Raw genomic sequence first — 18,096 nt, 5'->3', positions numbered from 1 at the left:
TGCTGTTGTAGATAGGACATGATCAAAGATTACGTTATTTACTGTTCAGTGTCACCCAAATAAGGATGAGGTTCCCTTCTGAGCCTGGCTTCTCTCAAGGTTTCTTCATTCATATCATCTCATGGAGTTTTTTCTTGCCACCATTGCCTCATTGGGGATAAATAGTAACTTAACTTTAAATATATAGTTTTTTTTCTTTTTTATGTTTCTATACTTCTGTAAAGCTACTTCGAGACAATGTCCACCGATAAAAGTGCTATACAAATAAATTGAAATGAATTGAATTAAATTGAATTGAATTACCCACTGCATCACTGAGCCAGTTTATTGCATTTTAAGCTCCAAACACTTACTAGGAACACTTTACTAATACTGTGTATGGTCTCGCTTTGCTCTCACAACAGCCTAAATCCCTCATGTTTATGGACTCCACAAGACGTTAGAAACATTCCTTCAAGTTTCTGGCCCAGGTTGACATGACTGCATCATTAAGTTACTGCTGATTTTTCCTGCTGTGAATCTTCTGTTCTCCCACAACCCAAAAGAGTTCTACTGGATATTGACTGGAAAGGTAACTGAAGACCAATGAACTCATTGTTCATTTTTTCTAGATGTACCCATTAAATGATAAATTGTGGCCATGAAGGGCTGCACATATTGAGCAAGAATACTCAAATAGACTGTAGAATTCAAGTGATGATGTGGTATTAACAGACCCAAAGTGTGCCAAGAAAACATTCCCCACATCATTCCACTACCTCTACTAATCTAGACTGTTGAGTAAAAGCTAACTGGGTGCATGAATTCATGCTGCTGCCAATTAATTCAGACCCTATCATCAACAGAAATCCAGATTCATCAGCGTTTTTCTAGCCTTCAACTGTACAAGTCTGGTGAGACTGCAGCCTCAGCTTTCCGTTCTTGGCTGACTGAAGTGGAACCTGACGTGGTCTTCTGCTGTTGTGGTGCATTCTAAGATGCTGAGTGGTTATTTTATTTACCGTAGTCCTTCTGTCAGCACAAACTGTTCTGGTCATTGTGTCAGTCTGTCACTGCCAAGACTAATGATTCATAATCACATTATACGATCTGGTGTCAATCAGTCTAGTTCCTCTTCCTCCAGTCAAATAAAGAAGCTTTTATTGTCATTTCAGCCACATATAGCTGACGCAGAAATTAAATAAAGTTCCTTCAGAACCCTGGTGCTACAAAAACACACCGAACTACATAAGACAACACAGAACTATGGGTTAAAGAGTAAAAAAAAAAAAAAAAAAATACTATTGACTGTATGTTCTTTGAGAGCTTCTCCTTCTTAATTTGTTTTGTTACACAGAGTTTAAGCTGTTATGTGTTTATATAAACTTCATGAAACAATATGTATTAGCTACTAGGCTTGCTTTCCTTTATCCTCCTGCAAAATGCTTTAAAGAAAGGTTAAGCCCTTCCCAATCATACCCTCCTTGCATGCTCACTGAGTTTTAGCAGATAGTTTCCTCTAGACAGTTGTTATGCAGCTTGTGCCACAATGTTCTCATAGATTATTAAAAAAAAAGAAAAAAAGAAAGATTTAACAGACATCTACAGGATGTCTAAAGTTCAAATTCTGTTTTATACCCAAACCCTGAATGATACCTTTTCAGCATTTACATCACATGGCATGATAATTGCAGAAAGTTCAGGTATATTCAACTCATTATGTGACTTCTGATGGCAACTGATTACACTAGAACTAATCTCAGTGGTTCACGTCATGATCTTTTTTTTTTTTTTTATTTAGAAATAATTTTACAAAGTACAGTTCCCACACTCTTAATAATACTGGTCTTGAGTCTTTAGATAAGAACCAAATGTGGAAAAAGTAAATGAATTATACAAATGCTGATTTGTCATTCAAAGTGGTCATTTATGTAAAAATAGTAACCAAGTAATTCTCCTGTATATCCTCTGTAATAACGACAGACACAAAACTCAAGGGGGAAAAAATGTCAATACTGTATTTTATTGACTGACAATCCTATTGCATCAGTTTGATTTTAACAATGATTTATTTTTCTGCATCACTCTGTAAACTGAACGAACCAAGCGTGACAGTTCTCTAAGAAGGATAAATTAGGGGGAGAGGGATGAGGACAGGAAGATGCTGTAGTTTGCTACGGAGCATAGGGACTTTGTTACACAATAGCCAGCAGAGTCGCCACTGTGGAGCTTGGGTCAGGTGATGGTTTCAGGGGAGTGTGGCGTGTGTGTTGAGGCTGCCAGGTCACGTGTGCTGCTGAAGGCAGGGCAGGTGTTTATAAGGCCTGCAGGAGGTTGTTAGGGTGTTGGTGCATTCGCCCTCCTCTTAGCGCAAGGACCAGATGCAATACAGAGCCACCTTGGATTTTATAATCTGCTGCTGTTTTCTCATCGTTCCTGAAAACATGCAGAGGGATATTTAGAACTGGAATATTGGGAAATGAAGAAAAAGTATTTTTGACTGAAAAAAGTGAGAGTGTAATGGAGAGCAGTGCTGTTTTTTCTTTCTATCATCACTGAATATCAGAGGATACAAAGACAAATATGACAAATGGTTTAATCTTAATGGTTTAATCACTCCTAATATAAGTTTTTAATGTTTTAACCATGGTTAAGGTAGCAGCCATGTATGCTGTCACAAGTATGAACTTTCAGATGTACATGTTACACAGTGAGGCTGATCATCAAGGCTCCATCACTGCACAGGACAGACAATTAATGGTGCAATACAAAGCGCCCCCAAATGTCTCCATAAATAAGGGTAACACTTTTTATGCAAAATGTCTTCCACAATTTTTCATACTTAAGGTTTTGTTTTTTTTTGTTTTTTTTTTCAGATTTGCTTTAAGAAAGACATCATTCTCATGGCTGAATCAGGAAACTGTAATGATGCTGTCAGGGTGTAACAGGAAACAGAGCAAACACCTTGCATACCACACTGGGAGCCAAAGCTGGAAGAAACAAATGTGTGTGTGCAAACAAATGGCAATCTTATAGACAAGGTTTTGTAAATGAAGTTACATTTTGTTAAAACTCTCAATTTCTGCTCTGTATGCAGGATTCTAGTACGCCCCGTAGAACTGCTGAAAAATCGGAAATCTTTTTTTAGTCCCAGTCTTAAAGGTGCAGAGCCATCACAGGATGCTGAGGATTCATTTCAAAACTGTGAGCACACAAGCCACCACTGCAGTATGGAAACGTGAATTGGGTCTCTTTAATGTGTAAAGAATTATTAAAGTTCATGATTTTCAGTGTGGATTTTAAAACGTTTTGATCAGCTGTGTTGGAGTGATTGGGAAGGTTGGGACGTTACTGTAACTGGTAAAACAGTAAACTAGGTAAATGGTGCATCATATCTCAAGGCTGGAATACAAGTTTTTTTTATATTCTTTATTACTTGCTATTGGGGTTGTTATGAGGTCACATTTCCATGTGTAGATACACTGAAAGATCAGACAAATAAGCTGATCATTGACTTCGGCAACTTGGCTGTCTCCATTTCTCAGAATTCAGGACACGCTTCACTAACAAAACGCTTTGGCTGTGCAATCTGTTACTGTTGTAAAGATGCTGCATTGCTATCACTACTGCCGTTGCTAGAGCTTTCATATAAGTTGGGTAACACATGGAAGAAGAAAAAAAACATGGCCAGAACTAAATGACCATTCGTTTTAAAATAGATGATGTAAAGCCAAGAATTTTTTAGGACATTTCTTTCCATCTTGTGAAAGATAAACAATTACAAAACATACAGGATTTGATTCCCTGTGTTCTCTTGGCTTGTAATTTACACAAGAACACAGAAAGATTTCACAAAAATTTCCTGCAGTGAATTTCTTGATTTTTTGGGTCATAAAACAGAGTAAATGACTAATTGCACTGACTAACACCCCTTAATCATGAATATAATTACATAATAAAAAATAAAATAAGCGGGCATGAGTATGAAATATATGAACAATCTTATTACAGGTCAGAATATGTAAACAGTCTGGTTTAAAAAACACACCGAGAATCAATTACACCACAGAACACGTTCACATAGGATCAACTTGATCATTAGTCTTAAACATTATTCTCTTTTCTAAACAGAAATATTTTATAATTTTATATAATCTTACTTTCTTTTACTATTTGTATTGCTATTAGTTTATTACTATTTGTATTGTGCAATATTTTTTTTTATTGATTTACTTTCTTTTATAATGTTTACCTAATTTCTTTCCTTTTACTATCTTGAGGTTAAAAAACTGCACGTTAACTGTCTGTTCAACTGCTGGGACAATTGAATTTCCCCACTGTGGGATTAATAAAGTTTTATCTTATCTTAATAAAGCCTGTGTGTCCATGACTTCTCTTACATCTGTTTTCCACTGTAGATGAGTCGCTGTTGCTGGGGTGGAATTCCCTCCTTTTCCTCCACTCTCTCTTTTATTCTCTCCACCTAAACACACACACACACACACACACAGCAAATCTGCAACAAATCTGCCATGCTGAGAAATCAACTGCGGACTATTTACTCGCAAATATATGAGATTACATTTAAATTATAATATATAAATATAGGCCAATTATAAGGCACCAAGCTAATAATAATAATAATGGCTAAATATATGTATGATGTAATCTGACAGAAGGAAGCATACCTTGTCTGTTGGCTCGATGTCGATTTCTATTTCTTTTCCAGTCAGAGTCTAGATGATGATTTTAAAAGAAAAGGGAGAGAAGAAATCAGCACACAGAGGATGATCAGCTAACTACTTAACATTAAGCTTAGCGCCAGTTCTGCACTGATCAATTATAACTATATGACTGAATGACACGCCTGACTTATATAGTTATCATTTAGAGAATATGTAGAAATCTACTCTGCTTGTGTTAAAAAGCAGCCATTTCCACAGAGTCACAACTCAACGCTGATAGAAGTAACGCTACAGCCTGCTACAGCGCTCCGGCTAACCGCGCTAGCTAACCGGCAGCGTGAATGAAACGGCGACATTATTTCCGATTTCTTACCTTAACTTTAATCAGCATTGTGGCTTTTGTGTTGCTCGGACACACGCGGTGAATAAATGCAAAAAAAAGTAAAAGCCGTCAAGTATGGGGGGGGAAAAGACAGAATATTCCTCTATCAACAATTCCCTGGATGAAGCTTTTCGGCATTCAATTGAAGTTCCTGTGTAACTCTCAAATAATTCCGACCACACACTAGTCTGAATGAGTTCCGGGGGGAAAAAAATCGAAAAAGAGACGACGGGACAAAATTACTTCTCTGGAAAATGAAAGAGTTATAACGATAAACAGTTACGCTAATATAATTTAAAAAATAATTATTAATGTCATATGTAATCAATAAGAAATATACAAACGCTCTGTGTTTATCTTCGGACGAAACTAAAAGCAAATGGTGTATTTTTAAGGGTTGCCAGGTCTTCATGAACAGTCGAGCTCCACAACTAAAATTCCACCCTTTACGCAACTTCACCACTAATAAAGCTGCATTTAAGAAAACAGTTTATTAAATACTTTTGCCAGTGTTACAAAGGAGAAATACTTTTGCTTATTTGTTTGTCTTTTGCTTGAGTTATCATTTTCAAAGTATGGTGTAAATCGTGCACGCAACAGAATATGCACCTAAGAGCTGTAACTACAAACATTACAACTACTCTGATTAAACAAACAAACAAACAAACAAACAAATAAATAAATAAATTTATGATTTATTGCCAACCAAAACAAATAAAAAACCAAAAAAAAAAAAAATACAATTCAAAAGTTTAGTTTACATGGATTCTAAATATATACAGTATATGGTGTTTACAACCTATGTGCTTGAATTGCGTGAAGGCATGGCAGATTAGGATGCCAAATAACTAACTAACTAACTAACTAACTAACTAAATAAATAAATAATCATCTATTGTCCCCTAAATAAGCGAGCAAGCAAACAGACAAACAAACAAACAAATAAACAAAAAACTCCTATTGTCACCTAAATAAGTAAACAAACAAGCAAACAAATTAATTAATTAATTAAAAAAATAAATAAATAAATAAATAAATTTATGATTTATTCCCAACCAAAACAAATTCAATACAATTCAAAAATTTAGTTTATATGGATTCTAAATATATATGGTGGTCATGTTTACAACTTTTTCTATGTGCTTGAATTGCTCCGTATATGGCATTGCAGATAAGTATATGGCATTGCCAAATAAATAAATAAATAAATGAATGAATGAATGAATGAATGAATAAACAATCACCTATTGTTCCCTAAGTAAGCAAGCAAACAAACAAATAAATAAATAAACAATCTCCTATTGTCACCTAAATAAGTAAACTAAAACAAACAAACAAATAAATAATCACTTATTGTCTCCTAAATAAGCAAGCAAACAAACAAACAAACAAACAAATAATCACCTGCTGTCACGTAAATAATTAAACAAGCAAACAAACAAACAAATAATTAGCTGCTGCCACCTAAATAAGTAAACAAACAAACAAACAAACAACCATCTCCTTGTTCGAGGTTTCCTAATGAAAGAGTTGAAATTCGCGAACCTGGCAACAACGAGACAACGTCGATAGTTTGACGTAAATACAATCCTCTTTTTTGTAGTCCATGTAGAGAGAGCTTCCTATGAGTTAAGGGGGACATTTTGTCTTATAAAACTACATCACTGTACAGGTCCAGGGCAGAAATACCGCCTTTTTTTCATACCGCTTCCTGGAAAGAAAAAAGAAGGTGAACCGCTTTTTCTCTTCTTGATGACATTGTCCAGTGACATTGACAGCAGGAAGAGGTAACGCATTACTCCTCTATTCACTGTGTTTTATATATATATATATATATATATATATATATACACATATGTGTGTGTGTGTGTGTGAGACATTCATAACTGTTCATTGTGCACTGTGTATATCGTCTGATGGACATGTCTTTGAACTGCCGCCATAACAGTGATCAAAGCTACATCTAGCTTACATGAGCTCATCACATTACCTACTGGGATTTTCTTTCTTTCTTTCTTTCTTTCTTTCTTTCTTTCTTTCTTTCTTTCTTTCTTTCTTTCTCTCTCTCTCTCTCTCTCTCTCTCTCTCTTTCTCTTTCTGTCACTCACTCACTCACTCACTCACTCACTCACTCAAATCCAACCATAATTGCCCAATTATTATAGGAACCTTCTAAAATTTGTTCTTCCTTCAATTAAAAGGTTGAGACCTATGGTATCTGACACAAAAGTGGGTCATGATGTAAAGAGTTTAAATTCACTAAATGCCTGAGGGATCACCAGGGATCTACATCTACATCCGGATTTCTGTAAAGCTGCTTTGAGAAAAAATGCTATACATGTATAATTGATATATATATATATATATATATATATATATATATATATATATATATATATATATATATATATATTATATTATTTCCATCTCTCGTTCTTTTGCCACAGCTGAAGTGTGAGGGGGTTTCTGGAGACTCCTACACACTGTTTGTAGTATGGATTTTATATTGACACAAAATATACACAGAAATTCACCACAATCTAGTTATTACAAGATGATACCATATTGATATAGCGGTTTTATTAACATACAGAGGCACCAATTTAGTGTTACTGATGGTTACAAGCTAGAAAGTGGAAATTAAAGTCTAAATTTGTGCCAGCTGTTATATTGTTCCACTGTTTTGTTAGCAAAACCTCAGGAAAGCTTAATTTCAGGATACATGTAGTATATTGTGAGGGATGTGGTTAAGAGCTTAGTGGTTATGTTGGTCTATTGATCGGAAGTGAGTTCGAATCCAAGGTCCACCAAGCTGCCACTGCTGGGCCCCTGAGCAAGGCCCTTAACTCTCAACTGCTCAGTATAAAATGAGCTTTGGAAAAGAGCGTCGGCCAAATGCCCGAAATGTAAATGTATATTCTGAGGATATGTTCATGCATTCCAATATGAAATCTTTTCAATGATTAATTTTTTAATGCACAGTAAGATTTAGTCTCTTTGCTTTCTGACATCTGCGATACATTTCCCCTTCTCGTTCTTTCCCGCAGGAATGTGAGACGGTTTTCCTATCTGTTTAAACAAATAGACGGTACAAAGAACACACTACTGCACAGCGCAGAGATACTGTTTTCACACATACACAGATACTGTAACGGTCCCAAGGTGAAGTAGCCATGCCTCGCATCGAGAACGACATCAAACTCGACTTCAAGGACGTTTTACTCCGTCCCAAACGCAGCACGCTCAAATCCCGCAGTGAGGTACACGGATGTCTGTTAAAATATAAATGTATGGCTGACTGTCAAAACATGTATTTTCATTATACATTGTGCATTTCTCCCTCTGTCACATTCTTCTTTTTCTTTTATATTCCTGTGTGTAAGGTGGATCTGATGCGCAGCTTTACTTTCCGAAACTCAAAAGGCAGTTACAGAGGTATTCCCATCATCGCTGCAAACATGGACACGGTTGGAACCTTTGGAATGGCTGTGGCAATGCATTCAGTATGTGTGCAACCTGCAATATTTGACTTCAACGCTGTACAATAAGAGCATTGTTTATACAGAATTTGTTCTGGGTTTAAAGCACATTAAATCTTACAAACTTCAGTAAGTAGGTTTACTAATCCATTGTTTTTCCTCCAGTTCTCACTTTTCACAGCTATCCATAAACATTACTCTACAGACGACTGGAAAGAGTTTGCAGAGAAGCACCCAGAATGCTTAGAGGTAAAAAAAAATGGACATTATGTTTGGCTTCTTTGCCCAGGACAATGTTTTTATTTCTATTTTATACCGCTGTCCATTTCTCAAGTGCGATTCTCAGGTTCTTATTTCCAAGGACATGTATGGTGTACAGTAGATGAAGAAACCTTTATTTACATACTTTATTTATTTACTTTTTGTTACCAAATGTAATTTAAGTGTCATATTAAACAGATTGAAAACATGTTGAAAAGCCTATAAATGTTAAAATCCTAAAGCTTTATGTAAGGAGACATTTATGTAGTATTTACAAGAAGGAGTCTCGAGTGTCAGGGCTTTGCAACAGAGAGATATAAAACTCCCTTTAAGTTTTCAGCCATGGTAAAGCATAGATGTGGCATTTCTTGTTACCAAGCTTGTTTCAATGGTTTTTAAGTGAAAGTGAAGGAGTAAGTGTGTGTTAGAATGTTATTGATTACAGTAACTAACTTGTATGCTGTGCCACAACATTATGTTTAAATATAAGTGGATTTCTGTGGGTGTAAAAGGAATAAAACACTTTGGCATGTGATATCAATGGAAAAGTATTAGATTCAGCATGATAACATTAAATTCATTTTTGAAGTAGGCTTCATCACATCACCCCGTCATGTTTTTTTCCTTACTTTGTTATGATTACACTGTAATGCTGCTCTGAAGGTCACGTTCCCTCTTTCTGTCTGCGTCTCTCTGTCTGTCTCCAGAGTGTGGCCGTCAGTACCGGAACAGGCGAGACCGATTTCGAGAAGCTCGCTGCTATTTTGGCAGCTGTGCCTCAGATCCAGTACATTTGTGTCGACGTAGCGAACGGTTACTCAGAACACTTCGTGCATTTTGTCAAGGACGTGAGGCAGAAGTTCCCTTCACACACCATCATGGTCAGTGGTTCACCCTGTATGGCAAACACAGCACACTGTTTATACAGACAGATAGTGAGCTAGAGTGTGTTTGCATGATTGATAAGACAATGGGATTTGTTGTTAACATAGTTGTAAACTTCTGTCAATCAAGGCTGGTAATGTGGTCACGGGAGAGATGGTGGAGGAGCTGATTCTCGCTGGTGCTGACATCATTAAAGTGGGCATCGGTCCAGGTGATAACACTAAATCATGTCGTTTAATTCTTGTACAGCTAGAACAAGTGGTGTTCGGTTAAACAGCTTGTAAACACTGGTGTCTGTTTGTTGTCATTTATTATGTATGTGTCTAAATTTCTCAGACGTATAAGGTTTAAAATGTTCATCACATATGCTGGTTCGCCTGTATAGGCTCAGTGTGTACAACCCGGAAGAAGACAGGTGTGGGCTACCCTCAGCTGAGTGCTGTAATCGAGTGTGCTGATGCTGCACATGGCCTGGGTGGACACATCATCTCTGTGAGCTTCATTTATCTAATTTGTCAAAGGCATTTATATAGGAGAGCAGATGTTCTTAATCTTTTTTTTTTGCGGTTTCTCATACAGGATGGAGGATGTACCTGTCCTGGTGATGTCTCTAAGGCTTTTGGTATGTTTCACTGCTCAGGAATATGACTAATAATAATAATAATAATAATAATCTGACACTGGTACTGTTAAAATGTTACAATGTCAGTGGGATGTTGTTCCTTTTTATTCTTCAGAAACATCTGGGTGTGCTATCTATACTGTAGATCTGCCTTTACACTTCTTTGGGTAGTTTTTAAAACTTCACTACATCATGTTTGATTGCTGTCTTTAATGAATAAAAAGTTAGGGCTGTGTATCCAGCTGTATTAGAGCCAACAGTTGCAGAACTAGCAGTATGCATGGGACAAGGTTCTACAGTATAATCATGTTCCATCATGTCTATTGAAGGAAATTGTGATGATCTTTGTGTCAACAGTGTATACTGGGCCACTGGCCTTGGCTTCCTTTCTTCCAAAGGAACACTACACGCTGACGCTCACAGCACAGATATATGTCGCATGAGACTGTATGGCAGCAACTGATATATTTCTTGTGGCCAGGCTGCCATGCACAGGCTTTGTATATCTAGAATAAGCTTTTCAGCCACTACACAAAGGCCTTAGTGACAGTGATAATAGCATGTGCTCACAGCTTGAGGCTTTGATAGTGGAAGTTTCCTTGACTTTGGCATGATTTTGAGTGCATGACTGCAGGGTGACTGTTACAAATCAGCAGGTCTAAGAGTAGGGTATTTGTAAGGGCTTTAGATTGAAGAAAGTGTGGCAATGTAAGCTGGGAACTTCAGCAGTATATCAGCATTCCCCAGTGAAAGTTGTGTGTCTAGCTGTACATTCACAAACCCCCAAAGATATCACGATTTGGTGTTTAGTGGCACCCAACGTCATTACAATAGCTTTTTACCTGTGTAACTAAGTGGGGAAAAGGATTTGGAAAATGTTAAGAATTCATAAAAAGTATCATTGGATGGATCTTCTGTTTCTTGGTTGTTTCGACCGGATAAAGGGATCTACAAAGTTGCTCTGGGAATTGGTACATTACCAACTTACTGTAGACTGTGGTTAAGGAACATGGACAGAGCAGGTGTTCTGGACCAGTATGGGTGTGGCACATGTGACCTTTCATATGGTCAACAAAATGAAAGACTATAGAATTCGAGGTTGCAAAGGTAACTAATTCTCCAGCTAAGTGGCAGACTAGCATTTTGTGCTCCACGTGTCTGATATTCTGTGAACTATATCTGACTGTGTTGTGTGATGATCAGGTGCGGGGGCGGACTTTGTGATGCTGGGTGGAATGCTGGCAGGTCACGCTGAGAGCGGTGGTGAGACCATCGAGAAAAACGGCAAAAAGTACAAACTGTTCTACGGCATGAGCTCTGACACGGCCATGAAGAAGCATTCAGGAGGAGTGGCAGAGTACAGGTGAGAGAAAGACTGGCAGGTCTTGTCCTAGTGGTTAATATGTTGACCACTGATCCGAAGGTCACAAGGGCAAGTCCCAGCACTGCCAAGCTGCCACTGCTGTGCAAGGCCCTTGACTGCCCAGCTGTATAAATAAGATAAATGTAAATCACTCTGTAGAAGGGTGTCTGCCAAATCCCATAAATATAAATGTCTATACCAACAGTGCGTATAATAGATTGCTATATCTAATGGAATGCTATTCTAGATTGGCAGAAGGCTACAGAACAAGTATGTTTCTGCAAACATAAAATACAGATATAAATATGTATTGAGATAAAACAAGTCAATATTATAATAGATTATAAGACAAATAAACTGTTAAATGAGATACATGTAATAATATCACAATACAGTATATACAATATGACATTCAAGCTATCCCGTTGAAAGGGTAAACATCTCTAGAGTGCTTGTGCATGAACTGAGATGCAACCCTACATCAGTGTTTAAGTTAAATGTATAACACTGTACATTAAATGAGCCAAATGGCAGTAATGCAATAGTAGCAGAGTGTAATAGTATGAACAGCATTAAACATAACTAACTAGCTCACTTTCCTCTAAAACTATTTACAACATACTGATCCAACTCACTTCCCTTCCCCATCCACACTTTCTCTTTACCTATATTTTATTCTATTATAAGAGTCCATGTTTAGATGTTTACATAGGCACTGCTGTTACGCAAGCCAATAATACCATACGTTAATATATTACCTCTCACTCTCTCATGTGGATGCAGGGCATCTGAGGGTAAGACAGTGGAGGTGCCCTATAAAGGGCCAGTGGATGTCACTCTGAAGGACATACTCGGTGGTGTTCGCTCTACCTGCACCTACGTGGGAGCTGCTAAGCTGAAGGAGCTGAGTCGCCGCACCACCTTCATTAGAGTGACTCAACAACTAAACACTGTGTATGGGAACAACGACTAAGACATCGCTATTGCTCATGAATGCTGGTCTGGTGTGACAGATTTACTGCATTAGTTAAACTAAAGAGCTGAACTATGCCAGATTCATGCAAAGTTTTAGAATTTATACATCTTTTGTTTGACAATCACACACATTGCACACAGCATCACACAGTGACAAACCTCACACCTTATCCCACACTAGTGTTATGGTTGTGAATATCAGGGCTAAGAGAAATTTACCTTCTTAGCCTTCACATGAAGGTACAGTTTAGCTTGAAAATGTTTTCACTTCGGTTACTTCATTGACACTGTGTCTTAAGAACAAGCCAAATCCTGTTAAAGGGCTTGTGATTTCTTCCATTTATTGTAGTAACTATTTTATTAAAGTACTTCTTTATAGGTCATGTTTTAACTAATTATCTGCAGTGTTTGCTGCAGAATGGACCAAATCTTAGACAGCACTTGTTCCCATTCCATATCATTTAGTTTAATTAATGTTTTATAAATGTCCTCTATTCTCTGATGAATAAAGGAGACGTATGTACTCCTTGTACTGCAGTGATCTTGTTGCTGGTTTATTTAACTGATATGGTTGTAGGAAGTGTGTGTGTGTGTGTGTGTGTGTATTACTGATCAAAGCAACAAATATTTCATTTTAAGGGCCCAGTTTAAGAGCTTAAAATAACAGGATATGGTAGCAATGGTTGTGCTCATTAGTTTATTTAGTGTCATTTAAAGCTGTTCATATAATAATATCAGGAGTGTGAAGCCCATTTTACACCAAAGGCCGTATGTGTCCAGTCATGAAGATTTCATTCCTGTACTTTTATAGCACTGGTTTAGTAAATATAATGTGCAAATGTTTAAAAATATTATTAAGAAATTACTGCAATGCAGTACTGTCTGGATGTGCATAAGCAGATAGGTGTATAAGAAAGCTCCAGTTAGTCCAGTATGTAGCAGCTAGAGTCTTAATTAGAACCAGAGAATATGAACACATTACATCATCTCCCACTAAAATTTCACAATGATTATAAAATACCACTACTGACCACTGAATACTCTCACACCATAGTACCTGAGGGAACTTTTCTTTTTTGACGATTTGCCATGCCTACTCTGACCAAATGGTGCAGGCTCTTTGTTGGTAAAATAGTAAATGCTATAGCAGGGGGCAGACCTTTCTTTTACAAAGCCTGCAGAAATGGAACAGCTTTCCAATTAGTGTTTGAGACTCAGACACAGTCTCTGTTGCTTCAAAGACCTGACTCACAGCAGGGAAAAGGTTTGGCAAAAGCAAAAATATTATATACCTAGGAGACAAAGGGTCATATTTTAACATTTACTGAGAAAAAAACAACTTATTAATAAGTATTTTGAATTTTTTGAGATTAAATAAATTGTGCACCTAGTGTAAATTGAATAAAGTTATTTGTAATAATGATAAACTCTCTTTCAGGGATATTTTCGTATGTGAGTCTCCTGAGTGTGTGCAACTTTATGGAATGTGTGTGTGTGTGTGTGTGTGTGTGTGTTATGGAATTCTTCTGCTGTAAACTGCAGTTAAACCAGCTCTTCCTGAAAGCTGCATGTAGACTTTAAGGGGCATAGATTTTAAAATTTTTCAGCATTTTAGCCTGTTAAAGATTGTTTAAGGCTCTTTAGGCTGCTGAGGTCATCAGGGTAGGAGCCATGGGACCTGAAAGTAACAATTTGCTAAAAAATAACAGAATCCATGTGAATGAACAAAATCTGACAATAACAACTCATATATGTCCAATCAGTAAACCTGTTTTGTTAAATCAATGAACTGAACTCAACAATTAACATGCTGGTTATATGAATTTAAAATGATTCACTGCAAAATATTTAAAAAAAAAAAAAAAGCTCATACAAAAATAGCTTATTGGCAATAGTTTATTTATGGCAATAAACTATGTAAGTGTTACTAATAATATAACACAAGTAGCCCTTGACCACCTTAATTTTGTTAGAGTAACTTATAGAGGAAAAAAAGGTTGGAGACCCCTTTCATACAGACACAAAAATTGTATCAGGTAACACAGAAAATTGCATTTGAGTACTGAGGAAATAAAAATAACATGAAGGTCAGGTTGTTTGTGTGTTTGAGTGTGTAGACTTGTTAAAGAAGCAGTAGATACAGTTGACTGAGGTGCACTCGTGGTCTCCTCGCACCAGGAAGAAGTTTTCTCTGTATTTGATGTTGTAGGCCAGAAGAAGTATTTCCCCTCATGGCCAGCAGAGAGAACCCTCGCCCGAGTTTTGAAACTTCCTGGGCACAGGCTTCACTTCCAGTATTCTACTTACGGACTTACAGACATTTAAACACATGCACTGCATTATTTCTCACTGTGTACCGAGCCTTGCTTTATTGCCACTGTTTTTGCCATTGTGTATGACCTGTCATCTGTTGTTTGGATTTTCGCTGTTTTTTGGACTTGGTTTGTTTGCTCCACTGACTGTTTTCTCTGGTTCTTTGATCTCTTGCCTATTTTGCCATTTTTGACATTGTCTGCCTCTTGCCTAGTTTGCCACTCTTTATTAAAACACCTTATACCGCATGTGGACTGTTCTCATCTGTCAATCTAGGATATCACCAATGGGTCCAGAGGATATAACCCAGCTTCAGACTCTGTTAACCCAACAAGGGCAAACCCTGGTGGCCTACCAGGAGCAGCTGACAGCCTTCCAGACCATCAACAGTCAACTCCTCCAGGTCCAAGCTAACACCACGGGATCATGTTGCAACTCCATTCAGATGGCGCTGCCTGATAAATTTGATGGCTCTACCGACCGGCGCAAGCAGTTCCTCCGGCAAAGTGAAGTCTTCTTTGCACATCAACCAAGCACCTACCAAAGCAACACCACCAAATGTGCCTTCCTGATTACGTTACTCACTGGGTGAGCTCTGGATTGGGTGACAGACCCAGTGCTCAAGGCTGTATTCCAGGAGGGCCTAAACACCTCACTTCAGGCCAAATTGGCCAGCAGGGATTCGTCCCTGGTTCAGTACAGCTCCATGGCCTTCAGTTTGGACAATTGCCTTGCTCTCAGACCATGTTTAATCTCCCAAGCCCAGAAATATCAGACCCCATGGAGGCAGGCCGCATCCAAACCTAACCTGAAGAACATCAGTGCTCCCAATGTCTCCAATTGTGCTACTACTGTGGCCAAGCCGGTCATCGACCTGCCAAGGTGAGCCCTCCCCTTTGTCCTTTCAGTTTCCAATTACCCATCCAAATTTGCTATGGTAATCTTTGCTACAATGTCTCATTAACATAATCACCATCAACATAATCCACCACCAGCTCATCCAGGAGCTCCATATTCCCACCACCAGTCGCACCATTCCACTAAAGATCATGGCAGTGGATAACCAGCCTATAGTGGATAGTCTCATCCCTTGCCAAATGGTACCCATTGCACTATAGGTCGGCCTCTTTCATACGGAGGAAATTACTCTACTCATCACCTCTTCACCGACAAACCAGATCAAACCTGGATTTACTTGTTGTCCCCTCCTGAAACCTGAGCATGGAGGAATATATTGAGGAAGCACTAGCGGCAGGCATTCATTAGGCCTTCTACATTGCCCATGGTCTATGGGTTCTCCTTTGTAGAGGGAAAAGATGGTGGAACGAGACCTAGTATAGACTACAAGGTCTGGACTTAACGCCATAACCGTTTGACACCCCTACCCTCTGCTTAGTGCCAGCAGCTCTAGAACAGCTCAGAGAGGCCAAAATATTCACAAAGTTGGATTTACGGAGTGCATATAACCTCATAAGGATACAAGAAGGGGATGAATGGAAAACATTCATCGACGACCAGCAGGCACTATGAGTACTTGGTGATACCACATGGGCTGACTAACACACCAGCGGTCTTCCAGTCATTTATCAATGAAATCTTTAAGGATCTCCTAAATCATTGTGTCATAGTTTACATTGATGACATCTTAAAATACTCCAAAAACTCCCACATTGAACACATCCCACTTTTCTTGAATCATCTGCTCCAACACAACATAAAAAGAAAAATGTGAATTTGATCAGCACCTCAAAACCATTCTGGGGTGTGGAAATGGACTCCAGTAAGGTCAGCACTTTGACTGAATGGCCCACTCCCTTTGCTATCAAGGAATTACAACACTTCCAAGGATTCGCAAAGGTTTACAGGCCCTCCTCATGGCTTTGCTTCAAGGCAAGCCTAAAAAGTTATGATGGTCTGAGGCAGCTCACTTAGCCTTCAAACAACTCCAACACGCCCATTCTATGGCACCCCAACCCTGTCTGCCCGTTCATAGTGGAAGTGGACACCTCATGTTGCAGAATAGGGGCTGTGCTTTCACAACACCATGGAGACCCTGAAAAACTCTTCCTTTCCTGCTGTCATGATCCCCTCCTTGTTGGACCAGATCCCGAGCCCATTCTGCCTTCCTCCGTTATTCTAGCACCCATACACTGGGATATAATGGAAAAAATTCACCAAGCTCAACAGAACAAGGAGCCACCCACTGAGTGTCCACCATACATCAACAAACCATGAAATGGGTCCACACCATTCTCAGTATGGGACACCCAGCTATTCTTAGAACCATGCAACTTTGAAAGTGTTTTCTGGTGGCCCTCCCTAGCCACAGAATACTTTATTAAAGCTTACGTGGATGCCTGTCTAACTTGCGCCCAAGTCTGTACCCCCCCATCAGTTAACTTCAGGTCTTCTGGAACCTCCCCACCTCTCATCGGTTCACTGCTATACTCATAGCTGTGGATCGGTTCTCCAAAGCATGCCAGCTCATCTCTTTGAAAAAACTCCCATATATGCCTCCAGTGGGCGGTTCAGCACCAGCGCATCCATGCCAAGCCCACACCCACAGTATCAGCCAGGACAGAGGGATTGGTTGTCCACCAAAAATTTATGCCTCAATCTCCTTTGCAGCAAACAAGTCCCCGTTACTTTGGCCTGTTCAGAGTCATCCAACAAGTCGACCCAGTGACTTACCAGCCAGTGAACTACCAGCCAGTTATTGCATGTCTCCACTGGGAGGTGTTCCTTGAGCGGGGACTATTTCCCCTCATGCCCAACAGAGGGAACCAATGCCACTGTTTTTGCCATTGTGTTTGACCAGTTTTCTGTTCTTTGGATTATTGCTGTTTTTTGGATTTGCCCTTTTGGTTTGTTTGCTCTGATGACTGTTTTCTCTGGTTCTCTGATCTCTTACCTTTTTTGAAATTGCCTGCCGATTTTGCTTTGTTTGCCATTATCTATTAAAATACCTTACACAGCATATGGACCCTTTTCATTCATCATTACAAGGAGGCAGATAGACTGTCTGTGCATGTGTGTGTGTGTGTGTGAGAGAGAGAGAGAGAGAGAGAGAGAGAGAGAGAGAAAGACACTTGACACCATGAGCCTACAATTTACTAAACAGACCATCGATAAGGGAGGTAGCCTCTCACATT

The 18,096-nt window shown here is 38.6% G+C and overlaps 2 protein-coding genes across 2 annotated transcripts; one reads left to right on the top strand and one right to left on the bottom strand.

The window, feature by feature from the left end:
• Positions 1-1,971: 1,971 nt before the first annotated feature.
• On the bottom strand, positions 1,972-5,238 carry nedd8 (NEDD8 ubiquitin like modifier). Its single transcript, XM_058396117.1, has 4 exons — positions 5,038-5,238; positions 4,668-4,715; positions 4,380-4,462; positions 1,972-2,415 (listed from the first exon to the last, which is right to left on the bottom strand). Exons 1-4 carry the CDS (start codon positions 5,053-5,055, stop codon positions 2,295-2,297), a joined length of 270 nt encoding a protein of 89 aa, XP_058252100.1. The 5' UTR covers positions 5,056-5,238; the 3' UTR covers positions 1,972-2,294.
• Positions 5,239-6,686: 1,448 nt separating this feature from the next.
• gmpr2 (guanosine monophosphate reductase 2) lies at positions 6,687-13,168 on the top strand. Its single transcript, XM_058395857.1, has 10 exons — positions 6,687-6,833; positions 8,094-8,306; positions 8,430-8,549; positions 8,691-8,774; positions 9,494-9,667; positions 9,801-9,882; positions 10,057-10,163; positions 10,251-10,293; positions 11,497-11,656; positions 12,440-13,168. Exons 2-10 carry the CDS (start codon positions 8,220-8,222, stop codon positions 12,627-12,629), a joined length of 1,047 nt encoding a protein of 348 aa, XP_058251840.1. The 5' UTR covers positions 6,687-6,833; positions 8,094-8,219; the 3' UTR covers positions 12,630-13,168.
• The last annotated feature ends 4,928 nt before the right edge of the window (positions 13,169-18,096 follow it).

Source organism: Hemibagrus wyckioides, linkage group LG07, assembly GCF_019097595.1.
Source record: "Hemibagrus wyckioides isolate EC202008001 linkage group LG07, SWU_Hwy_1.0, whole genome shotgun sequence".
Taxonomy (NCBI): Eukaryota; Metazoa; Chordata; class Actinopteri; order Siluriformes; family Bagridae; genus Hemibagrus; species Hemibagrus wyckioides.
The sequence above is the reverse complement of the archived record's forward strand: the minus strand, read 5'-3'. Positions and strand labels throughout refer to the sequence as shown.

Bases quoted from the DNA above. Each gene is read 5' to 3' on its own strand.
- gmpr2 (XM_058395857.1), top strand. From the start codon at position 8,220: ATGCCTCGCATCGAGAACGACATCAAACTCGACTTCAAGGACGTTTTA. The intron at 10,294-11,496 runs GTATGTTTCACT...TGTGATGATCAG, and splicing joins TGATGTCTCTAAGGCTTTTG to GTGCGGGGGCGGACTTTGTG. The intron at 11,657-12,439 runs GTGAGAGAAAGA...ATGTGGATGCAG, and splicing joins GGAGGAGTGGCAGAGTACAG to GGCATCTGAGGGTAAGACAG.
- nedd8 (XM_058396117.1), bottom strand. The intron at 4,463-4,667 runs GTATGCTTCCTT...GTGTGTGTTTAG, and splicing joins ACATCGAGCCAACAGACAAG to GTGGAGAGAATAAAAGAGAG. The intron at 2,416-4,379 runs GTAAGAGAAGTC...GCATGTTTTCAG, and splicing joins ATCTACAGTGGAAAACAGAT to GAACGATGAGAAAACAGCAG.